At 45.1% G+C, this 26,068-nt stretch overlaps 1 protein-coding gene across 2 annotated transcripts in view; it reads left to right on the top strand.

Moving 5' to 3' along the window:
* Nucleotides 1-26,068, top strand: part of LOC106577425 (DNA-directed RNA polymerase III subunit RPC1) — a 57,872-nt gene that overhangs the window by 21,037 nt on the left and 10,767 nt on the right. The window contains exons 17-26 of one of the 2 annotated variants that reach the window (XM_045701097.1): nucleotides 466-577; nucleotides 5,053-5,171; nucleotides 8,140-8,277; nucleotides 8,901-9,071; nucleotides 10,513-10,626; nucleotides 18,312-18,347; nucleotides 19,596-19,682; nucleotides 20,709-20,791; nucleotides 21,615-21,785; nucleotides 23,410-23,503. In XM_045701097.1, the coding sequence (XP_045557053.1) occupies nucleotides 466-577; nucleotides 5,053-5,171; nucleotides 8,140-8,277; nucleotides 8,901-9,071; nucleotides 10,513-10,626; nucleotides 18,312-18,347; nucleotides 19,596-19,682; nucleotides 20,709-20,791; nucleotides 21,615-21,785; nucleotides 23,410-23,503 (1,125 nt within the window). The remainder of the gene's footprint in view (nucleotides 1-465; nucleotides 578-5,052; nucleotides 5,172-8,139; nucleotides 8,278-8,900; nucleotides 9,072-10,512; nucleotides 10,627-18,311; nucleotides 18,348-19,595; nucleotides 19,683-20,708; nucleotides 20,792-21,614; nucleotides 21,786-23,409; nucleotides 23,504-26,068) is intronic. The other variant, XM_045701098.1, reaches the window with a different exon arrangement.

Genomic DNA, 26,068 nt, shown 5'->3' with positions numbered 1-26,068 from the left:
GCTCATTCTAGATCAGCTACTGTATCTATTGTCTGGCTGATGTCTGGTGCTCCTTCTTGACCAGCTACTGTATCTATTGTCTGGCTGTCTGGCGCTCCTTCTTGACCAGCTACTGTATCTATTGTCTGGCTGATGTCTGGCGCGCCTTCTAGACCAGCTACTGTATCTATTGTCTGGCTGATGTCTGGCGCTCATTCTAGATCAGCTACTGTATCTATTGTCTGGCTGATGTCTGGCGCTCCTTCTAGATCAGCTACTGTATCTATTGTCTGGCTGATGTCTGGCGCTCCTTCTAGACCAGCTACTTTAGTCTGGTGGCCTTTTGAAACCAGGTAGCTCATCATCTCTGCTTCAGACTGATGTGAGGAGGAGAGATAGCACTTTCTTTTTTTAATGGTGGGTCTATTTTGGAGGTTTATCTATTATCTGTGGTTTAGAGTGATAATGATGTGTCTGTCTCAACAGGCCCTCATCCTGAAGGAGCTATCTGTTATCAGAGACCATGCCGGCAGCGCCTGCCTCAGAGAACTGGACAAAACCAACAGTCCTCTGATTATGGCTCTGTGTGGCTCCAAAGGTAGGTCAACTAACCAATCCTCTGATTATGGCTCTGTGTGGCTCCAAAGGTAGGTCAACTAACCAGCCGCGGAGGTTTAAATGCTGCCTTTACCACACACACACTGTCACACACACACATACATTAATCACATGTCAGGAGCTCTGCTTGTACCCGCTTCTAATAATAAGGACTAACTGGTTCTTATTCACTTCAACTAAGACTTCCTGATTCGCTCTGATTTTATTGGCCATTAGAGCGCTGTTGTCATGGGAACAGCTAGGCTATACTCTAACGTTTGTTATATGGATTATTAGGGGTAGTACTGACCTTTAACTGACCTGTATGTTAACATAGCCATTATAATTGCCTTATTTCATTTTTTCCCTGCTTTAGGCTCTTTCATTATCTGTTTATGGTAGGATGTACAGTATAGTTTATAGTCCAGGACTGATAACTATGCTCAATGGAGATTCTCCACAGATTTTAAAAGCTTAGTCTGTGTCCGGGAAACCAGCCCATGGGTTTAAGGCTGGGGTCGGCGACAGGCTGCCTGCGGGCCAAAACCGGTCTGCAACTTTTTTCACCAGGAATTCAGCAAAAAAAATAGTTTAATTTAGGAAATCTGTTCCCAAGTATTCCAACGAATAAAGAAAAAAAGAGACGTGATCAAGGTATGACATTATTTGGGGTCTTAGTTGTCAATTTGCAGTGTTCAAAATTATTATAATTATGTTCCAGCCTACCCGACCATTCACTCTGACAAAAATCAGCCCCCAGGGCTGAATCTAGTCTCCCTACCCCTGGTTAAGGTAAATAAGTTAGTGTAATGGTAATGTCCTTAAATCCTTTTCTCATCATGTCTCTTCTCCCTGCTGTAGACTCATCAACATCTCTCCATCATTATGTCTCTTCTCCCTGCTGTAGACTCTCATCAACATCTCTCCATCATTATGTCTCTTCTCCCTGCTGTAGACTCTCATCAACATCTCTCCATCATTATGTCTCTTCTCCCTGCTGTAGACTCATCAACATCTCTCCATCATTATGTCTCTTCTCCCTGCTGTAAACTCTCATCAACATCTCTCCATCATTATGTCTCTTCTCCCTGCTGTAGACTCATCAACATCTCTCCATCATTATGTCTCTTCTCCCTGCTGTAAACTCTCATCAACATCTCTCCATCATTATGTCTCTTCTACCTGCTGTAGACTCATCAACATCTCTCCATCATTATGTCTCTTCTCCCTGCTGTAGACTCTCATCAACATCTCTCCATCATTATGTCTCTTCTCCCTGCTGTAGACTCATCAACATCTCTCCATCATTATGTCTCTTCTCCCTGCTGTAGACTCTTTCATCAACATCTCTCCATCATTATGTCTCTTCTCCCTGCTGTAGACTCATCAACATCTCTCCATCATTATGTCTCTTCTCCCTGCTGTAGACTCTCATCAACATCTCTCCATTATTATGTCTCTTCTCCCTGCTGTAGACTCTCATCAACATCTCTCCATCATTATGTCTCTTCTCCCTGCTGTAGACTCTCATCAACATCTCTCCATCATTATGTCTCTTCTCCCTGCTGTAGACTCTCATCAACATCTCTCCATCATTATGTCTCTTCTCCCTGCTGTAGACTCTCATCAACATCTCTCCATCATTATGTCTCTTCTCCCTGCTGTAGACTCATCAACATCTCTCCATCATTATGTCTCTTCTCCCTGCTGTAGACTCTTTCATCAACATCTCTCCATCATTATGTCTCTTCTCCCTGCTGTAGACTCATCAACATCTCTCCATCATTATGTCTCTTCTCCCTGCTGTAGACTCTCATCAACATCTCTCCATCATTATGTCTCTTCTCCCTGCTGTAGACTCTTCATCAACATCTCTCCATCATTATGTCTCTTCTCCCTGCTGTAGACTCTCATCAACATCTCTCCATCATTATGTCTCTTCTCCCTGCTGTAGACTCTCATCAACATCTCTCCATCATTATGTCTCTTCTCCCTGCTGTAGACTCATCAACATCTCTCCATCATTATGTCTCTTCTCCCTGCTGTAGACTCATCAACATCTCTCCATTATTATGTCTCTTCTCCCTGCTGTAGACTCTTTCATCAACATCTCTCCATCATTATGTCTCTTCTCCCTGCTGTAGACTCTCATCAACATCTCTCCATCATTATGTCTCTTCTCCCTGCTGTAGACTCTCATCAACATCTCTCCATCATTATGTCTCTTCTCCCTGCTGTAGACTCATCAACATCTCTCCATCATTATGTCTCTTCTCCCTGCTGTAGACCTCATCAACATCTCTCCATTATTATGTCTCTTCTCCCTGCTGTAGACTCTTTCATCAACATCTCTCCATCATTATGTCTCTTCTCCCTGCTGTAGACTCTCATCAACATCTCTCCATCATTATGTCTCTTCTCCCTGCTGTAGACTCTCATCAACATCTCTCCATCATTATGTCTCTTCTCCCTGCTGTAGACTCTCATCAACATCTCTCCATCATATGTCTCTTCTCCCTGCTGTAGACTCTCATCAACATCTCTCCATCATTATGTCTCTTCTCCCTGCTGTAAACTCTCATCAACATCTCTCCATCATTATGTCTCTTCTCCCTGCTGTAGACTCTCATCAACATCTCTCCATCATTATGTCTCTTCTCCCTGCTGTAGACTCTCATCAACATCTCTCCATCATTATGTCTCTTCTCCCTGCTGTAGACTCTCATCATCTCTCCATCATTGTCTCTTCTCCCTGCTGTAGACTCTCATCAACATCTCTCCATCATTATGTCTCTTCTCCCTGCTGTAGACTCATCAACATCTCTCCATCATTATGTCTCTTCTCCCTGCTGTAGACTCTTTCATCAACATCTCTCCATCATTATGTCTCTTGTCCCTGCTGTAGACTCTCATCAACATCTCTCCATCATTATGTCTCTTCTCCCTGCTGTAGACTCTCATCAACATCTCTCCATCATTATGTCTCTTCTCCCTGCTGTAGACTCATCAACATCTCTCCATCATTATGTCTCTTCTCCCTGCTGTAGACTCTCATCAACATCTCTCCATCATTATGTCTCTTCTCCCTGCTGTAGACTCTCATCAACATCTCTCCATCATTATGTCTCTTCTCCCTGCTGTAGATCTCATCAACATCTCTCCATCATTATGTCTCTTCTCCCTGCTGTAGACTCTCATCAACATCTCTCCATCATTATGTCTCTTCTCCCTGCTGTAGACTCTCATCAACATCTCTCCATCATTATGTCTCTTCTCCCTGCTGTAGACTCTCATCAACATCTCTCCATCATTATGTCTCTTCTCCCTGCTGTAGATCTCATCAACATCTCTCCATCATTATGTCTCTTCTCCCTGCTGTAGACTCTCATCAACATCTCTCCATCATTATGTCTCTTCTCCCTGCTGTAGACTCTCATCAACATCTCTCCATCATTATGTCTCTTCTCCCTGCTGTAGACTCTCATCAACATCTCTCCATCATTATGTCTCTTCTCCCTGCTGTAGACTCATCAACGTCTCTCCATCATTATGTCTCTTCTCCCTGCTGTAGACTCATCAACATCTCTCCATTATTATGTCTCTTCTCCCTGCTGTAGACTCTTTCATCAACATCTCTCCATCATTATGTCTCTTCTCCCTGCTGTAGACTAATCAACATCTCTCCATCATTATGTCTCTTCTCCCTGCTGTAGACTCATCAACATCTCTCCATTATTATGTCTCTTCTCCCTGCTGTAGACTCTAATCAACATCTCTCCATCATTATGTCTCTTCTACCTGCTGTAGACTCTCATCAACATCTCTCCATCATTATGTCTCTTCTCCCTGCTGTAGACTCATCAACATCTCTCCATCATTATGTCTCTTCTCCCTGCTGTAGACTCTCATCAACATCTCTCCATCATTATGTCTCTTCTCCCTGCTGTAGACTCTCATCAACATCTCTCCATCATTATGTCTCTTCTCCCTGCTGTAGACTCTCATCAACATCTCTCCATCATTATGTCTCTTCTACCTGCTGTAGACTCATCAACATCTCTCCATCATTATGTCTCTTCTCCCTGCTACATTTCTCATGTATTCATTGATTATGGGCAGTACATGTATATGGTCCAACTCAATGGTGTTGTGGTTAGAGGTCTTGAGAGTGTGATCCCCGGCCGAGTCATACCAAAGAAAAATGAGACCTGGTGCATCTCTGCTTATCACTCTGCATTAAGGAGATAGATTGGGGGTAAGGCCCTGTGATAGACTAGTGTCCTGTCCAGGGGGTGTACTGGTACATCACGCTACAGAAACAGGAGATCCTAGTCCTATGAGCCGTTCTGGCTGCTTGCTTTCTTTTACCAGTATATGGTAGAATGCTTAGGATTTTTTAGTTTTGTTTGTTTCAAGGTGATGATTCAGTAATGCTAATGGTCGTATTTCTTCATCCCTTTCATTCTCCCCTCCTAGGATCCTTCATCAACATCTCCCAGATGATTGCCTGTGTGGGCCAGCAGGCTATAAGCGGCTCTCGAGTGCCCGACGGCTTTGAGAACCGCTCGCTGCCACACTTTGAGAAGCACTCTAAAGTAAGATTCTCTAAGAACCTCTTAAGGCCTTTATTAACCAACTGAAATCACCATTATATCTGTCCAGAGTCTCAGAGCATGGGTTCATTCATTCATAACATCAAGATATTATGGCGGGCTATCTCCCAAATGACACCCTATTTCATAGTGCACTCCTTTTGACCAGGGCACTGATAGGGTTCTGGTCAAAAGTAGGGCATTATATAGGGAGTAGGGGGACATTGGGACACAGCTGAGGACCTGAAGCCACTCCTGGAGGACAATGGAAGTAGATATAATTACTCAGAACAAAAATATAAACGCAACATGCAGCAATTTCAAAGATTTTACTTAGTTACAGTTCATATAAGGAAATCAGTCAATTGAAATCAATTCATTAGGCCCTAATCTATGGATTTCACATGACTGGAAAATACAGACTGCATTAACATCTGTCAGTCAGTATCTGGTGTGTTCACTATTTGCCTCATGCAGCGCGACACATATTCTCCGCATAGAGTTGATCAGGATGTTGATTTGTGGAATGTTGTTCCACTCCTCTTCAATGGCTGTGCAAAGTTGGTCGATATTGGTGGGAACTGGAACACGCTGTCGTTCACGTCAATCCAGAGCATCCCAAACATGCTCAATGGGTGGTGACATGTCTGGTGAGTATGCAGGCCATGGAAGAACTGGGACATTTTCAGCTTCCAGGAATTGTGTACAGATCCTTGCGACATGGTTCATATAATCATTATCATGCTGAAACATGGGATGATGGTGGTGGCTAAATGGCATGACAATGGGCCTCAGGATCTCATCACGGTATCTCTGTGCATTAAAATTGCCATCAATAAAATGCAATTTGCATAACCCCATCTCATCACCATGGGGCACTCTGTTCACAACATTGACATCAGCAAACAGCTCGCCCACACAACGCCGTACACGGTGTCTGCCATCTGACCGGGACAGTTGAAACCGGAGTTCGTCCGTGATGAGCACACTTCTCCAGTGGCCGTCGATGTGAGCATTGGCCCACTCAAGTCGATTTATGATGCCGAACTGCAGTCAGGTCAAGACCCTGGTGAGGACGACGAGCACGCAGATGAGCTTACCTGAGACGGTTTCTGACAGTTTGTGCAGATAAGGAAAAATAAATGTGTATTTCATTTAACTGTTGAACGCGAGGAAGGAATGAAGCAACAATAGAGAAGGAAAGAGGAGGTAGACTAATAACATCAGGGGAAGTATTATGAAAGGTATACATGTATCAGCCTACTAATTATACACATAGGTCCTATTATATTTCAACCTTCTCTAGCTTATACTTGTAACTTTATAGGCTGCATGTGCAGCACCAGAATCACATGTTCTCTCCTGGCTTTATCATGGTTTGAACAATGTACATATATTATACAGTAGGCTACATTAATACCTTTCACACTCAAAAGATTAGCCTACTGGAACTAGTTTCATGTATTTACCCATGAGAACATATAGCTAGCTATATCTACGGGCTCTAATGTGTTTCTGTCATGTGGAATGTGCAGTAGCCTGTATCATATACAGTTCATTCTGAAAGGATTCACACCCCTTGACTTTTTCCACATTTTGTTACGTTAGTCTTATTCTAAAAATTTATGAAATCATTTTTCCCCTTCATCAATCTACACACAATACCCCATAATGACCAAGCGAAAACAGGTTTTTAGAAATGTTTGCAAATTTATAAAAATAAACAAATACCTTATTTACATAAGTATTCAGACCCTTTGCTATGAGACTCTAAATTGAGCTCAGGTGCTCATCAGGTGCCTATCCTGTTTCATTTGATCATCCTTGAGATGTTTCTACAACTTGAGTGGAGTCCACCTGTGGTCAATTAAATTGATTGGACATGATTTGGAAAGGCACACACCTGTCTATATAAGGTACCACAGTTGACAGTACATGTCAGAGCAAAAACCAAGCCATGAGGTCGAAGTAATTGTCCGTAGAGCTCCGAGACAGGATTGTGTCGTGGCACAGATCTGGGGAAGGGTACCAAAAAATGTCTGCAGCATTGAAGGTCCCCAAGAACACAGTGGCCACCATCATTCTTAAATGGAAGAAGTTTGGAACCACCAAGACTCTTCCTAGAGATGGCCGCCCGGCCAACCTGCGCAATCGGGGGAGAAGGGCCTTGGTCAGGTAGGTGAACAAGAATCTGATGGTCACTCTGACAGAGTGCCAGAGTTCCTCTGTAGAGATGGGAGTACCTTCCAGAAGGACAACCATCTCTGCAGCACTCCACAAATCAGGCCTTTATGGTAGAGTGGCCAGACAGAAGCCACTCCTCAGTAAAAGGCACATAACAGCCCGTTTGAAGTTTGCCAAAAGGCACCTAAAGGACTCTGACCATGAGAAACAAGACTCTCTGGCCTGATGAAACCAAGATTGAACTATTTTGCCCTGAATGCCAAGCGTTACATCTGGAAGAAACCTGGCATCATCCCTACGGTGAAGCATGGTGGTGGCAGCAACATGCTGTGGGGATATTATTCAGCGGCAGGGACTGGGAGACTAGTCAGGATGCGGAGGATTGAGAAACACACAGCCTGATGCAAAAACGATCTCTAGCTTAAACAGACGGGTTTTGATGGGGATTTATGTTAATTAGATTTCCGCGAACCTGCAGAAATTGTAGGCTAAGGGTTGAAAAACGTTCAAACGTTCATAATGTTTCTCCTTCCTAGCAGTAAACAACATCTCCAGCTGGCTCAGTCAGAGACCTGTTTTCATTTTTTTTTTCTCTAACGGATGAATACCGAAATGTCAACCCTTTTCCCTCCTTAGTGCACTACTTCTGACCAAGTCGCTGTGGGGCCCTGGTCAGAAGTAATGCACTCTACAGTAATAGTGAATAGGGTGCCATTTGGGACTCGTCCGGGGCCTTATATAATGATGTAACACCTCTTTCTCTATCTCTCTGTGTGTGGTGTCACAGCTTCCTGCGGCTAAAGGCTTTGTGGCTGACAGCTTTTATTCAGGCCTGACGCCCACGGAGTTCTTTTTCCACACTATGGCTGGTCGAGAGGGCTTGGTGGACACCGCTGTTAAAACAGCAGAGACCGGATACATGCAGGTAACACACACACACCGCTGGGCTGCTGTCTGCTGCACCGTACCCAACACCCTCTGCTCTCTGCTTGTATTAAAGAAAAGAGGAACAACGTGTGCTCCCTACAAATCTAAATCTGATCAGGCTCCCTCTTGAGTAGCGATCAGGGTTATCTCCTAGGGCATGGAATATTCAACTCTGACCCTATGAGGTCTGGAGCCTGCTGGTTTTCTGTTCTGCCTGGTCATTAATATCACCCACCTGGTGTCCCAGGTCTAAGTCAGGCCCTGGTCATTAATATCACCCACCTGGTGTCCCAGGTCTAAGTCAGGCCCTGGTCATTAATATCACCCACCTGGTGTCCCAGGTCTAAGTCAGGCCCTGACTAGAGGGGAACAATGAAAACATGCAGTGGAGCTGGCCTGGCGGTCCAGAGTTGAGGGTCCTAGGGGTGTGTTGTTGATGTGGTCAGATCAGAACAGCTCACCATCTGACTAATGGCACATAGCAGAGGAACGGTGTTGAGTGGTCACACACACACACACACACACACACGGTTACACAACAAGCAGGATTAAATAGGCCTATCTGTTGTTGATTCATCCTCTGATCTGTTCTTCTGTGGTGGATGTGTTGTGTGTCAACAGAGACGTCTGGTGAAGTCGTTGGAGGACCTGTGTTCCCAGTATGATCTGACGGTACGGAGCTCCACTGGTGACATCATCCAGTTTGTCTATGGGGGGGACGGCCTGGACCCGGCCGCCATGGAGGGGAAAGATGAACCGCTGGAGTTCAACAGAGTTCTGGACAACATCCGGGTAAGTCACACGTGTACGACAAGACTTAATCTCACACACAGAGACATACACACAGAGACATACACACAGAGAGAGAGAAACACGCACGCACAGAGACATGCACACAGAGAGAGAGAAACACGCACGCACAGAGACATACACACAGACACGCACACACAGAGAGAGAAACACGCACGCACAGAGACATACACACAGAGAGAAACACGCACACACAGAGACATGCACACACAGAGAGAGAGAGAGAGATACATGCAGATGCTCACACACCCATTATTATCTTAGACCTCACCTGTCGTCAGTCTGGCAACAGTAACATCAACAAGCCTGCATTTCAAAGTGCCAGACTTCAGAATGTGCAGACGGTGAAATGAGGTTTTACCCAGCGTGCATGTTGTCATCTCTATGTATGTGTTGGTGATGCAGGTCAGCTGTTTGTTCACCCGCCCACAGTTACTAATAACACATCCACACTCCTCCCTCTCTCCATCCCTCTCTCTCCATCCCTCTCTCTCCATCCCTCTCTCTCCATCCCTCTCTCCATCCCTCTCTCTCATCCCTCTCTCCATCCCTCCTCTCTCCATCCCTCCTCTCTCCATCCCTCTCTCTCCATCCCTCTCTCCATCCCTCTCTCCATCCCCCTCTCTCCATCCCTCTCTCTCCATCCCTCTCTCTCCATCCCTCTCTCCATCCCTCTCTCCATCCCTCTCTCCATCCCTCCTCTCTCCATCCCTCCTCTCTCCATCCCTCCTCTCTCCATCCCTCCTCTCTCCATCCCTCCTCTCTCCATCCCTCCTCTCTCCATCCCTCCTCTCTCCATCCCTCCTCTCTCCATCCCTCCTCTCTCCATCCCTCCTCTCTCCATCGCTCCTCTCTCCATCCCTCGCTCCTCTCTCCATCCCTCCTCCCTCTCTCCATCCCTCTTCTCTCCATCCCTCCTCTCTCCATCCCTCCTCTCTCCATCCCTCCTCTCTCCATCCCTCCTCTCTCCATCCCTCCTCTCTCCATCCCTCTCTCCATCCCTCTCTCCATCCCTCTCTCCATCCCTCTCTCTCCATCCCTCGCTCCTCTCTCCATCCCTCGCTCCTCTCTCCATCCCTCCCTCCTCTCTCCCTCTCTCCTCTCTCTATCTCTCCTCTCTCCATCCCTCTATCCCTCCTTCCTCTATCCCTCCTTCCCCCATCCCTCTATCCCTCCTTTCCACCTCCCTCCATTCCTCTGCCCCTCCTCCCTCATCCCTCTATCCCTCCTCCCTCCATTCCTCTATCCCTCATCCCTCCATCCCTCTATCCCTCCTCTCCATCCCTCTATCCCTCCTCCCTCTATCCCTCCTCCCTCTATCCCTCTATCCCTCCTCCCTCTATCCCTCCTCCCTCTATCCCTCCTCCCTCCATTCCTCTGCCCCTCCATCCCTCTATCCCTCCTCCATCCTTCCATCCCCCAGTCGGTCCATACGTGTTCAGAGCAGCCAGCCCTTAGTAAGAATGAGTTGGTCCTGACAGCAGAGTCCATCATGAAGAGGAGTGACTTCAAGTGCTGCCGAGACAGCTTCCTCGAGGTAAATAACTATCACTTGTCCACTTGACTGCTTCTATGGCTGCGTTCAAAATGGCACCCTATTCCCTACATGGTGCACTTTAACCAGAGCCCTGGTCTAAAGTAGTGCACTGCATACCGTAGAGAATAGGGAGCCATTTGGGACCAGACTATATTATTGATTTTAGTTCTATTATCAACAGTAATGTTCCAGCCTATAGACCTATATCAATCATCAACAGTAATGTTCCAGGCTATAGACCTATATCAGTCATCAACGGTAATGTTCCAGGGTATAGACCTATATCAATCATCAACCGTAATGTTCCAGTGTATAGACCTATATCAGTCATCAACAGTAATGTTCCAGGGTATAGACCTATATCAGTCATCAACAGTAATGTTCCAGGGTATAGACCTATATCAGTCATCAACAGTAATGTTCCAGGGTATAGACCTGTATCAGTCATCAACAGTAATGTTCCAGGGTATAGACCTGTATCAGTCATCAACAGTAATGTTCCAGGGTATAGACCTGTATCAGTCATCAACGGTAATGTTCCAGGGTATAGACCTGTATCAGTCATCAACAGTAATGTTCCAGGGTATAGACCTGTATCAGTCATCAACAGTAATGTTCCAGGGTATAGACCTGTATCAGTCATCAACAGTAATGTTCCAGGGTATAGACCTGTATCAGTCATCAACAGTAATGTTCCAGGGTATAGACCTGTATCAGTCATCAACAGTAATGTTCCAGGGTATAGACCTGTATCAGTCATCAACAGTAATGTTCCAGGGTATAGACGTGTATCAGTCATCAACAGTAATGTTCCAGGGTATAGACCTGTATCAGTCATCAACAGTAATGTTCCAGGGTATAGACCTGTATCAGTCATCAACAGTAATGTTCCAGGGTATAGACCTATATCAATTATCAACAGTAATGTTACAGCATATAGACCTATATCAATCATCAACAGCCAGTTAAAATGTCAAGTTTGACAGATTTCTTCATTCAAACCAACGTTACCAGCAATTACACCCCGGCGTATAGACCGAGACATAGACCTGGGTAACAACCTCAAATGGCACCCTATTCCCTATGGGCTGCACTACTGTTTACCTGGGCCCACTGGGCTCTGTATAGGGACTGGGGTGACATTTAGGACACAGACGTATATTATGGCCTATCAACAGCCACAGCCAACAGCAGATCTTCAACCACCGTTCAAATATTTATAGATTTATCAAGTCATCCTTCAGTCACATGTAGGTAAAACATGTTGATTTCTATATAGAATCTGAACGAGCGTATTCTGCTGTTTCCATGACGCTTCCCTTTGTCAAATAGAATTCTCAGAATTCAAGAGTTGCAGCTCTATTTTCAAATGTCACTTGTTCCAAGAATATCTGTGCTAGCGAGGCACCACTGCTCTGGTTACTAGGCAAAAACTACTAACATAATAAACTTCAAATTGCAATATGCTGTTCTGTCATCAATTGAAGAATGGGCGATAGAAACCAGATAGAAGCTGATAATGGTGCATGTGACTTCAGTTACGTTCTGGTTTGCCGCCGATGTCCAAACCAAGTACTTGCTCAATGTCTTTCCATATCAGGGGAAAGCTGAAACCAGGCCTGCAGGTGAGTGACTGTGTGAGGCTGTGGGTTTGAGACTCATGAAGTCTTACACGGACAAAGGCAGTAATTGTGACCATGGAGAACTTCTTCACATCAACTTCCCCGGCAGACAAGTTGATTGTGAAGAAGACTAGCCTGTTCAGAACAGTGAACAAACAAAGGCGGGAGCTTGCAGCAGGTCCTGCTCTCTCTCTTCCTCAAGCACCACAGCTCCAAGCAGGCTGCCGAGGCAGCAGGTCCTGCTCTCTCTCTTCCTCAAGCACCACAGCTCCCACTGGGGAAAAACAAGACACAATGTGAAGTCGGCTGCTGCCCATGAAAACTGTGTGCAGTGCAACCGATTTTGTTTGTGGGGCTTGCTCACACAAAGCCCTGAAGCTGTGTGCTGACTGTGGAACCTGAAGCATAAAGAGAGAACTTGATTGGTTCATGTGTAAAGGCACAGGTATAAGGGCCCAATACACTGTCTGATACTATCAACAGATGACTGTTTTTATATCTTGTCATTTAATATATTTCCACTAATATTTCTTTATGCTATTTAATCCTTTATACTTGTTTATGTTTAGGAATGCAGCAAATCATTTCACCTGCACACCTGGCTGGTTTTATTATTAGTATTATTATTATTATTATTATTATTATATTTTTGGTTTCTACTTTGTCAGAAGAAGCTGTAACTGGACTTTATTAATGACTATAACTCTATTACTAATCACTTGGCTGGTTATATTATTATTATTATTATCTGTTAGTTTCTGTTAGAAGCTGTAACTGGACTTTACTAATGACTATAACTCTATTACTAATCACTTGGCTGGTTATATTATTATTATTATTATCTGTTGGTTTCACTGTAGTAGAAGCTGTAACTGGACTTTACTAATGACTATAACTCTATTACTAATCACCTGGCTGGTTATATTATTATTATTATTATCTGTTAGTTTCTGTTAGAAGCTGTAACTGGACTTTACTAATGACTATAACTCTATTACTAATCACCTGGCTGGTTATATTATTATTATTATTATCTGTTAGTTTCTGTTAGAAGCTGTAACTGGACTTTACTAATGACTAGAACTCTATTACTAATCACCTGGCTGGTTATATTATTATTATTATTATCTGTTAGTTTCTGTTAGAGGCTGTAACTGGACTTTATGAATTACTAGAACTCTAGAACTCTTATTACTAATCGAGTTTACAAATCAAGTTGATCAAATGGAAACACTGTAGTGTTTTATTGTAAAGGGAATGAAAATAGGCTACAGGCCTACATTTTTCTAGGACTTAATAGAATTATACAAAACAACATATCCTTGACGATCCATCTAAACAACTAGTGAATTTTTTTGTTGTTGATTTGATTTATTTCCACAAGTATTTCTTTATGCAATTTAATCCTTTATAATAGTTTATGCACTATTTATCAAGCATGTTTGTGCTCCTTGCGGGTTGATATGCATCTGATATGCATCTAAAGGGGACGCCCAGCAACGTTTTCTAGCGGGTAGTGATAGGCTGAAAGGCCAGGCAGTTCTAGTGTTAATGAACTGTGCCATGAGACCTCCGTGCTCTAGGATTCCTCCTTTAATAACGTGTCCCATGAGACCTCCGTGCTCTAGGATTCCTCCTTTAATAACGTGTCCCATGAGACCGCCGTGCTCTAGGATTCCTCCTAATGAAGACGTGTCCCATGAGACCTCCGTGCTCTAGGATTCCTCCTAATGAAGACGTGTCCCATGAGACCTCCGTGCTCTAGGATTCCTCCTTTAATAACGTGTCCAATGAGACCTCCGTGCTCTAGGATTCCTCCTTTAATAACGTGTCCCATGAGACCTCCGTGCTCTAGGATTCCTCCTAATGAAGACGTGTCCCATGAGACCTCCGTGCTCTAGGATTCCTCCTAATGAAGACGTGTCCAATGAGACCTCCGTGCTCTAGGATTCCTCCTAATGAAGACGTGTCCCATGAGACCTCCGTGCTCTAGGATTCCTCCTAATGAAGACGTGTCCCATGAGACCTCCGTGCTCTAGGATTCCTCCTTTAATAACGTGTCCCATGAGACCTCCGTGCTCTAGGATTCCTCCTTTAATAACGTGTCCCATGAGACCTCCGTGCTCTAGGATTCCTCCTTTAATAACGTGTCCCATGAGACCTCCGTGCTCTAGGATTCCTCCTTTAATAACGTGTCCCATGAGACCTCCGTGCTCTAGGATTCCTCCTTTAATAACGTGTCCCATGAGACCTCCGTGCTCTAGGATTCCTCCTTTAATAACGTGTCCCATGAGACCTCCGTGCTCTAGGATTCCCCCTTTTAAAGACGTGTCCCATGAGACCTCCGTGCTCTAGGATTCCTCCTTTAATAACGTGTCCCATGAGACCTCCGTGCTCTAGGATTCCTCCTTTAATAACGTGTCCCATGAGACCTCCGTGCTCTAGGATTCCTCCTTTAATAACGTGTCCCATGAGACCTCCGTGCTCTAGGATTCCTCCTTTAATAACGTGTCCCATGAGACCTCCGTGCTCTAGGATTCCTCCTAATGAAGACGTGTCCCATGAGACCTCCGTGCTCTAGGATTCCTCCTTTAATGACGTGTCCCATGAGACCTCCGTGCTCTAGGATTCCTCCTAATGAAGACGTGTCCCATGAGACCTCCGCGCTCTAGGATTCCTCCTAATGAAGACGTGTCCCATGAGACCTCCGTGCTCTAGGATTCCTCCTAATGAAGACGTGTCCCATGAGACCTCCGTGCTCTAGGATTCCTCCTAATGAAGACGTGTCCAATGAGACCTCCGTGCTCTAGGATTCCTCCTTTAATAACGTGTCCCATGAGACCTCCGTGCTCTAGGATTCCACCTAATGAAGACGTGTCCAATGAGACCTCTGAAGACGTGTCCAATGAGACCTCCGTGCTCTAGGATTCCTCCTAATGAAGACGTGTCCAATGAGACCTCCGTGCTCTAGGATTCCTCCTTTAATGACGTGTCCAATGAGACCTCCGTGCTCTAGGATTCCTCCTAATGAAGACGTGTCCCATGAGACCTCCGTGCTCTAGGATTCCTCCTAATGAAGACGTGTCCCATGAGACCTCCGTGCTCTAGGATTCCTCCTAATGAAGACGTGTCCAATGAGACCTCCGTGCTCTAGGATTCCTCCTAATGAAGACGTGTCCAATGAGACCTCCGTGCTCTAGGATTCCTCCTAATGAAGACGTGTCCCATGAGACCTCCGTGCTCTAGGATTCCTCCTAATGAAGACGTGTCCAATGAGACCTCCGTGCTCTAGGATTCCTCCTTTAATGACGTGTCCCATGAGACCTCCGTGCTCTAGGATTCCTCCTAATGAAGACGTGTCCCATGAGACCTCCGTGCTCTAGGATTCCTCCTAATGAAGACGTGTCCAATGAGACCTCCGTGCTCTAGGATTCCTCCTAATGAAGACGTGTCCAATGAGACCTCCGTGCTCTAGGATTCCTCCTTTAATGACGTGTCCCATGAGACCTCCGTGCTCTAGGATTCCTCCTAATGACGACGTGTCCCATGAGACCTCCGTGCTCTAGGATTCCTCCTAATGAAGACGTGTCCAATGAGACCTCCGTGCTCTAGGATTCCTCCTAATGAAGACGTGTCCAATGAGACCTCCGTGCTCTAGGATTCCTCCTAATGAAGACGTGTCCAATGAGACCTCCGTGCTCTAGGATTCCTCCTTTAATAACGTGTCCCATGAGACCTCCGTGCTCTAGGATTCCTCCTAATGAAGACGTGTCCCATGAGACCTCCGTGCTCTAGGATTCCTCCTAATGAAGACGTGTCCAATGAGACCTCCGTGCTCTAGGATTCCTCCTAATGAAGACGTGTCCAATGAGACCTCCGTGCTCTAGGATTCCTCCTAATGAAGACGTGTCCAATGAGACCTCCGTGCTCTAGGATTCCTCCTAATGAAGACGTGTCCCATGAGACCTCCGTGCTCTAGGATTCCTCCTTTAATGACGTGTCCCATGAGACCTCCGTGCTCTAGGATTCCTCCTTTAATGACGTGTCCAATGAGACCTCCGTGCTCTAGGATTCCTCCTAATGAAGACGTGTCCAATGAGACCTCCGTGCTCTAGGATTCCTCCTTTAATGACGTGTCCAATGAGACCTCCGTGCTCTAGGATTCCTCCTAATGAAGACGTGTCCCATGAGACCTCCGTGCTCTAGAATTCCTCCTAATGAAGACGTGTCCAATGAGACCTCCGTGCTCTAGGATTCCTCCTTTAATAACGTGTCCAATGAGACCTCCGTGCTCTAGGATTCCTCCTAATGAAGACGTGTCCAATGAGACCTCCGTGCTCTAGGATTCCTCCTAATGAAGACGTGTCCCATGAGACCTCCGTGCTCTAGGATTCCTCCTTTAATGACGTGTCCCATGAGACCTCCGTGCTCTAGGATTCCTCCTTTAATGACGTGTCCAATGAGACCTCCGTGCTCTAGGATTCCTCCTAATGAAGACGTGTCCAATGAGACCTCCGTGCTCTAGGATTCCTCCTAATGAAGACGTGTCCCATGAGACCTCCGTGCTCTAGGATTCCTCCTAATGAAGACGTGTCCCATGAGACCTCCGTGCTCTAGGATTCCTCCTTTAATGACGTGTCCAATGAGACCTCCGTGCTCTAGGATTCCTCCTAATGAAGACGTGTCCCATGAGACCTCCGTGCTCTAGGATTCCTCCTAATGAAGACGTGTCCCATGAGACCTCCGTGCTCTAGAATTCCTCCTAATGAAGACGTGTCCAATGAGACCTCCGTGCTCTAGGATTCCTCCTAATGAAGACGTGTCCAATGAGACCTCCGTGCTCTAGGATTCCTCCTAATGAAGACGTGTCCCATGAGACCTCCGTGCTCTAGGATTCCTCCTAATGAAGACGTGTCCCATGAGACCTACGTGCTCTAGGATTCCTCCTAATGAAGACGTGTCCAATGAGACCTCCGTGCTCTAGGATTCCTCCTAATGAAGACGTGTCCAATGAGACCTCCGTGCTCTAGGATTCCTCCTTTAATGACGTGTCCCATGAGACCTCCGTGCTCTAGGATTCCTCCTTTAATGACGTGTCCCATGAGACCTCCGTGCTCTAGGATTCCTCCTTTAATGACGTGTCCCATGAGACCTCCGTGCTCTAGGATTCCTCCTTTAATGACGTGTCCAATGAGACCTCCGTGCTCTAGGATTCCTCCTTTAATGACGTGTCCCATGAGACCTCCGTGCTCTAGGATTCCTCCTTTAATGACGTGTCCCATGAGACCTCCGTGCTCTAGGATTCCTCCTAATGAAGACGTGTCCCATGAGACCTCCGTGCTCTAGGATTCCTCCTTTAATGACGTGTCCAATGAGACCTCCGTGCTCTAGGATTCCCCCTTTTAAAGACGTGTCCCATGAATACTGTGACTAGAAATGCATCTTTTAACATAAAAAAATAGCTTCTCTAAACATTAAAAGCATCTCTAAACATGTATTACCATTTATAATGTATGTTGTTCTGAAAGGTTTTGTGTATAGTGTTACTGTTTCTTCATCAGTACATGCTCTGTTGTCCAGAGGGTTATTTGAAGGTATATTATGTTTGTTTGTGATTAGTCTCCCTAGGCAGATGGGTTACCTCCCATTTTAACAATGTTCCATCATACACTGTCAGGGTCTAGAAGTTCTGATACTGGTTGATGAGGACAGAAGCCTGAAGTATTGTCATCGTTATTGTAGGAATATTCCCCCTTTTTGTATATAAACTTTTAATTGGAATGTTGAAAGTCAGGTCAGTACAGGAGTCAAGGACTTCTATGACAACTTCTGGTTTCAAATGAATAGGCCTGTCCCTTATCAGTTAATTAACTGATTTCAAGATAGCAGCATAATCACCTTTTTTCATTCGTTAGTTTATTTGTTGTTTGTAGTCATTACCATATTTTAATGATAAGTAATGTGATTGTCCGTGCGCGCACACAGAGTTGATTAATGAGCATGTGGTGAGGTTGATCCAGTTTGCTCTCAGCGGTTTCTGTCTACTTTGTCCCCCTCGTCAAGGCCTTGACAGACACGGGCTCAGAGAAGTATATGGAGGTACACTGTCTAATGTGCATCATGACTAGGTAATGGTGTGACACTAACCACGTGACAACAGCACCGTTTCAACACTGCATTCAGTCAGATTGCGTCAATTCTAACGTTTGGCTTTTTCAATGTGTGTCCCCATGTTTGGATTAAAGTACTAATCATGCAAGTGTTGAATCGTAGTAGGGGTTTAATTTGATCAAATAAATGTTGTACATATTTTAAATACATTTATTGTAGAATGCATCCACAGTTGATTTGAATGTATTTTACTAATCATGTAAGAGTTGCATCGTTCTAGGGTTTTGATCAACAGAATATTTTTGGCAGGTTTGATAAATGGATTGTAGAAGACATCCACTATAAATGGAATGAGTGTTTCCTGTTCTGTGATGTTACGGTCTGTCTTGCACAGCCTGACCTAGTGCGTAGTGCTGTGTTGAAATTCAAGTTTACACTGCAGCTCTGCTGGTGTGTTGTGTGGAAGCATGATCTCCTAACAGTTCTCTTGATTTACCAACGTCTGTACACTACATTATGTAATAAGTAACCCAGGGGCAAAAGTGGTTGAAGAGATATCACTTTACAACCATCACTTTGGAACCACTTTACAACCATCACTGTAGAACCACTTTACAGCATCACTTTTTAACCATTACAACCATCACTTTAGAACCACTTTACAGCATCACTTTAGAACCACTTTACAGCATCACTTTTTAACCATTACAACCATCACTTTAGAACCACTTTACAACCATCACTTTAGAACCACTTTACAGCATCACTTTAGAACCACTTTACAGCATCACTTTAGAACCACTTTACACCATCACTTTAGAACCACTTTTTAACCATGAATTTAGAACCACTTTTTAACCATTACATCCATGACTTTAGAACCACTTTTTAACCATTACATCCATGACTTTAGAACCACTTTTTAACCATGACTTTAGAACCACTTTAGAACCACTTTATAACCGTCATTTCTACCAGCTTTTCCTGATGAGAATTAACACTACTCTTTTTATTTATTTAATAAATTGTATTTTTCCACTGGGTTTCTAAAGTGTTTTTACATCTCAACAGGAGTGAATTATTGACATCTTATAATGGCTGTTATTGACATGGCGCTCTCTCTCCCTTTATCTCACTGTCTCTCTCACTCTCTCCCTTTATCTCTCCCTGTCCCTCTCACTCTCTCCCTTTATCTCTCCCTGTCCCTCTCTCTCTTTCCTTCTCTCCCAACCAAAGGAGATCAAGAAGTTCATCAAGGCTACATCTGAGAAAATCAAGAAGACCAGGGACAAATATGGCATCAACGACAATGGCACCACAGAGGTAGACCTTTTCATCCTTTACATTTAACACAGTCACATTGACAATAACATCTCTTTTTCAAGCAGTCCATCCAGGATTTAGCTATTTCCTTTATATCATGCAAGCACTTGCAAATTTGACCCATTACTGAACTATTACTGCATAAAACAGTTAGAGCAGTGCAATATTACCATATAAAACTGTCTAATCACTACAAAATAAGGGCTCGCAATTTTAACCGATCACCGCAATTTTACCACATAAAATGATTACATCAACCAACTTTTCCCCGTCAAAGCTTTTTTCTGACAATTTAGACCAAAAAACACATGCCTTACTTGACTGTGTAAATTATTTCTCTGTATCTGTCCATTAGACTATCTCAGTGTAAATTAGGGCTGTCCCCGACAAAAAAAAAGATCTTCTTTCGACCAATCAATTAGTCAACATTTTTAAACATGTATTTTTCCATATATAGACACACCCTATGTGTTTTCATAAAATCAACTATATGTGCATTAATCGCACTGTTTGATTAAATAAGATACAAATGCCTCAAGAGGGAACCAGAGATCAAGATAACCAGAAGGAAAAAACCTTAACATGACTCAACCATCATCTTCCCGCAAACTTCTTACAATGTCTACCGATCTGCGTGCCAGTTATGGTTTTCATATGCACGTTTTTCGTGGAACAGTTTTATTTAATTTATTATTTAATTTATTATAACGTCTTCGTATCTCAAAAATTATTGTCATGGGGCAGCTTCATGAAATGGGTGTCCATGGCCGAGCCTAAGATCACCATGCGCAATGCCAAGTGTAGAGTGGTGTAAAGCTCGCCACCATTGGACCCTGGAGCAGTGGAAACACATTCTCTGGAGTGATGAATCACTCTTCACCATCTGGCAGTCCGACGGATGAATCTGGGTTTGGCGGATGCCAGGAGAACGCTACTTGCCCTGTAACTGTAAATCTCAGTGTAAATCCTCTTGCTCACGGTCGCTCTCTCGCTCTCTCGTGCGCTCTCTCTCTCTCTCTGTTTCAGCCCAGAGTTCTGTATCAGTTGGACCGCATCACTCCCAGCCAGCTAGAGAAGTTTCTGGAGACCTGCAGGGACAAGTACATGAGGTACTGTATCTGTGGGGGTCACTGCTCACAGATGGTTGTGTCTGTGGGGGGTCACTGCTCACAGATGGTTGTATCTGTGGTGGTCACTGCTCACAGATGGTTGTATCTGTGGGGGTCACTGCTCACAGATGGTTGTATCTGTGGGGGTCACTGCTCACAGATGGTTGTATCTGTGGGGGTCACTGCTCACAGATGGTTGTGTCTGTGGTGGTCACTGCTCACAGATGGTTGTGTCTGTGGTGGTCACTGCTCACAGATGGTTGTATCTGTGGGGGTCACTGCTCACAGATGGTTGTATCTGTGGGGGTCACTGCTCACAGATGGTTGTGTCTGTGGGGGTCACTGCTCACAGATGGTTGTGTCTGTGGGGGTCACTGCTCACAGATGGTTGTGTCTGTGGGGGTCACTGCTCACAGATGGTTGTGTCTGTGGTGGTCACTGCTCACAGATGGTTGTGTCTGTGGTGGTCACTGCTCACAGATGGTTGTGTCTGTGGGGGTCACTGCTCACAGATGGTTGTATCTGTGGGGGTCACTGCTCACAGACGGTTGTGTTAATGGAGTGATCAGTAACCTTGCTTGAGACTTGGAAGACTTGTGTTCGATCCCCAAGCTAATGCCTAGGAGAATCTTGGGAGACTTGTGTTGAACCCCCCCGTAGGACACACTATTCCCATAGATTGGATTGAGACATAGGATCAGTCTGAATACTTTTGTTAGCTCCCCAAACTAATGCTTAGTCCTTTAGCTCAGCGGGTCAACCCAGGTTTGAACCCCCGGTAGGTAACACTTTACCCATTCATCCTACATGTCTGTGTCCCCAGAGCTCAGATGGAGCCGGGCTCAGCAGTAGGAGCCCTGTGTGCCCAGAGCATTGGGGAGCCTGGCACCCAGATGACCCTGAAAACCTTCCACTTTGCTGGGGTAGCCTCCATGAACATCACCCTGGGGGTCCCACGCATCAAGGAAATCATCAACGCCTCCAAGAACATCAGGTGGGTCGGGGGTCAAAGCCCTTATTAAGCTCCTTTTTAAATGGCTTTAGGACTGGAGGATTCAGATCTGAGCCTGGAGGTCTAGAGTACTGCTGGTTTGCTGTTCTAAATGATAATTAATTGTACCCACCTGGTGTCCCAAGTCTAAACCAGTATTTGATTAGAGAGGAAGAATGAAAATCAGCAGTGGAACTGGCTTCCAGGTCCAGATGGACCTGGTTTAGGATGGTCAGTCAACATCAGATGTGAGTCAGAGCTGGACTTGGAAAGGTCTCTTTTAATCCTCTCGGTTTTCTCTCCAGACTATTATAGTAGAAGGATCATGAAGGCTTGCTCATTGTTACAAGTTACTAGGAGAACTTCAGATTCAATCAATTTCACCCTGAAGCATAAAACCTAAAAACAGAAAGATAAATAGTTTTTGTCCAAATTCTTCCTCGTCTCCCTGACTGAACGGGAATACGGCTGAATCCCAAATGGCAACCTATTCCTTACATAGTGCACTACTTTTGTCCAGAGCCCTGTATAGGGAATAGGGTGCTGTTTGGACCCAGCAGGGGTCCTTCAGAGCGGACCGCAGGGCGCCGTGTTCCATTAGCTCTGATTGGTGTCTGCTTCTACATGACTAGACAGCCAAGAAGGTTCTTCCAATCACAGTGTCCAGCTGTGATGTCCCCCTGTCAGCTGGTAGTTATTCTGCTCTGTGTCCTAATCACACGGCCCGGAGAGAATCCTGGAGAAGGAATGAATTCACCTTAGGAACGCGACAGAGAGGGAGGGAGAGAGATTCAGAGAGAGGGAGGGAGAGAGATTCAGAGAGAGGGAGGGAGAGAGATTCAGAGAGAGGGAGGGAGAGAGATTCAGAGAGAGGGAGGGAGAGAGATTCAGAGAGAGGGAGGGAGAGAGATTCAGAGAGAGGGAGGGAGAGAGATTCAGAGAGAGGGAGGGAGGAGAGATTCAGAGAGAGGGAGGGAGAGAGATTCAGAGAGAGGGAGGGAGAGAGATTCAGAGAGAGGGAGGGGAGAGATTCAGAGAGAGGGAGGGGAGAGATTCAGAGAGGGAGGGGGAGAGATTCAGAGAGAGGGAGGGGGAGAGATTCAGAGAGAGGGAGGGGAGAGATTCAGAGAGAGGGAGGGGGAGAGATTCAGAGAGAGGGAGGGGGAGAGATTCAGAGAGAGGGGAGGGGGAGAGATTCAGAGAGGGGGAGGGGGAGAGATTCAGAGAGGGGGAGGGGGAGAGATTCAGAGAGAGGGAGAGGAGAGATTCAGAGAGAGGGAGCAGAAGAGGGAGGGAGAGATTCAGAGAGGGGGAGGGGGAGAGATTCAGAGAGAGGGAGCAGAAGAGCGAGGGAGAGAGATTCAGAGAGAGGGAGCAGAAGAGCGAGGGAGGGAGAGAGTCAGAGAGAGGGAGCAGAAGAGCGAGGAGGGAGGGAGAGATTCAGAGAGAGGGAGCAGAAGAGCGAGGGAGGGTGAGAGATTCGGAGGGAGAGAGATTGAGAGATAAGAGAGGCTGAATCTCAAGCCAGTTGCTTGGCCAAACAATGAGCAGTACCCATCCATTTTAAATGCCACTCTATTCAGAATGACACAAACCTTTTAAAAGGCTTCTTTTGTGTTCCCATCAGCACACCTATAATCAGCGCTCACTTGGATGTTGACGACGATGCAGACTTTGGCCGACTGGTGAAAGGGAGGATTGAAAAGACCCTTCTGGGAGAGGTAGCTAGCTATTCAACATGTTTTATAGCTACTCTACAGGTACAATCTGTCACCACTGTAATGTCCCCTTTTCTCCACAACATAACGAGTCACACGGTGGAATGATTCCCACTCTGCAGGTTGCTGTGCATTGTGCTGTTTTGAATGTGTGTGATTCTGTCATGCGCAGCACTACAGTTCAATAGTACATTTTTATCATTTATTTATTTCACCTATATATAATAAGGTAGGCCAGTTGAGAACATGTTCTCATTTACAACTGCGACCTGGCCAAGATAAAGCAAAGCAGTACGACAAAAACAACAGAGTTACGCAAACAAACGTACAGTCAATAACGCAAAATATATATATATATTTTTTTAATCTATGTATAGTGTGTGCAAATGTAGAAGAGTAGGGCGGTAGGCAATAAATAGGCCATACAGGCGAAAATAATTACAACTTAGCATTAATACTGTAGTGATATATGTGCATGATGTGAAAGAAGTAAGAATGCTTATGGATCACTATAATTCACACCATGGTTCCATAGAATGCTGACAGGCTCTCACATTCAAATCAAATTGTATTTGTCACATGCGCCGAATACATCAGGTGTAGTACTTAGTGAAATGCTGAATACATCAGGTGTAGTCCTTAGTGAAATGCTGAATACATCAGGTGTAGTCCTTAGTGAAATGCTGAATACAACAGGTGTAGTCCTTAGTGAAATGCTCAATACAACAGGTGTACTCCTTAGTGAAATGCTCAATACAACAGGTGTAGTCCTTAGTGAAATGCTCAATACAACAGGTGTACTCCTTAGTGCAATGCTCAATACAACAGGTGTAGTCCTTAGTGAAATGCTCAATACAACAGGTGTACTCCTTAGTGAAATGCTCAATACAACAGGTGTAGTCCTTAGTGAAATGCTCAATACAACAGGTGTACTCCTTAGTGAAATGCTCAATACAACAGGTGTAGTCCTTAGTGAAATGCTCAATACAACAGGTGTACTCCTTAGTGAAATGCTCAATACAACAGGTGTAGTCCTTAGTGAAATGCTCAATACAACAGGTGTAGTCCTTAGTGAAATGCTCAATACAACAGGTGTAGTCCTTAGTGAAATGCTCAATACAACAGGTGTAGTCCTTAGTGAAATGCTCAATACAACAGGTGTAGTCCTTAGTGAAATGCTTAATACAACAGGTGTAGTCCTTAGTGAAATGCTTACTTGCAAGCCCTGAACCAACAATACAGTTTTAAGAAAATAGCCCCAAAAAAGTAAGAGATAAGAATAACAAATAATTAAAGAGCAGCAGTAAAATAACAGTAGCGGGGCTATATACAGGGGGTACTGGTACAGAGTCAATGTGCGGGGGCACCGGTGTCGAGATAATTGAGGTCATATGTACATGTAGGTACAGTTATTAAAGTGACTATGGATAGATAATAACAGAGTAGCAGCAGCGTAGACAAGTGGGTAAAGAATGCATCAAAAAATGCATATAGTCTGGGTAGCCATTTGATTAGATGTTCAGGAGTCTATGGCTTGAAGTTAGAAGCTGTTTAGAAGCCTCTTGAACCTAGACTTGGCGCTCCAGTACCGCTTGCCGTGCGGTAGTAGAGAAACCAAGGCTAAAACAAGTCTAACTTAGCTGACATAGACAGACATGATCAGTGTTTCAACTGTCACTTCAGTGGAGGATGTTGAGCTCTAAAGAGAATTTCCATCTGTAGTTATTGGTGTAACTATCTGACAGACAATCTAGCTGGCCTTTAGCCTGAGCTCCGCTAGCTGGCCTTTAGCCTGAGCTCCGCTAGCTGGCCTTTAGCCTGAGCTCCTCTAGCTGGCCTTTAGCCTGAGCTCCTCTAGCTGGCCTTTAGCCTGAGCTCCTCTAGCTGGCCTTTAGCCTGAGCTCCGCTAGCTGGCCTTTAGCCTGAGCTCCGCTAGCTGGCCTTTAGCCTGAGCTCCGCTAGCTGGCCTTTAGCCTGAGCTCCTCTAGCTGGCCTTTAGCCTGAGCTCCGCTAGCTGGCCTTTAGCCTGAGCTCCTCTAGCTGGCCTTTAGCCTGAGCTCCTCTAGCTGGCCTTTAGCCTGAGCTCCGCTAGCTGGCCTTTAGCCTGAGCTCCGCTAGCTGGCCTTTAGCCTGAGCTCCGCTAGCTGGCCTTTAGCCTGAGCTCCGCTAGCTGGCCTTTAGCCTGAGCTCCGCTAGCTGGCCTTTAGCCTGAGCTCCGCTAGCTGGCCTTTAGCCTGAGCTCCGCTAGCTGGCTTGAATACTGAGCTCCGCTAGCTGGCTTGAATACTGAGCACTATCTCTCACCTCATAGGATGTCTGTTCATTATTCAAGGATTAGTATTGAAACTTTGATTGCTTTTTATAGTTACAAATAATAATCTTATTTCCCGTGCCTTTTTAAAGTTTAATGTAACTATTAGGATGGCATTGGACTATAATAATCCAGCAGAGATGTTACCAAAAACAACCCTGTCATTTCAAATACACAATGCACAACACATAACACTCGGTTTGAAATACTGGCTACTGCAAAACACACTGTTTACTGTATACTTACTGTGTACTTGA

The sequence above is a fragment of the Salmo salar genome, chromosome ssa18 (genome assembly GCF_905237065.1).
Source record: "Salmo salar chromosome ssa18, Ssal_v3.1, whole genome shotgun sequence".
NCBI classification, from domain to species: Eukaryota; Metazoa; Chordata; class Actinopteri; order Salmoniformes; family Salmonidae; genus Salmo; species Salmo salar.
This window is presented reverse-complemented; position numbering and strand designations above follow the sequence as displayed.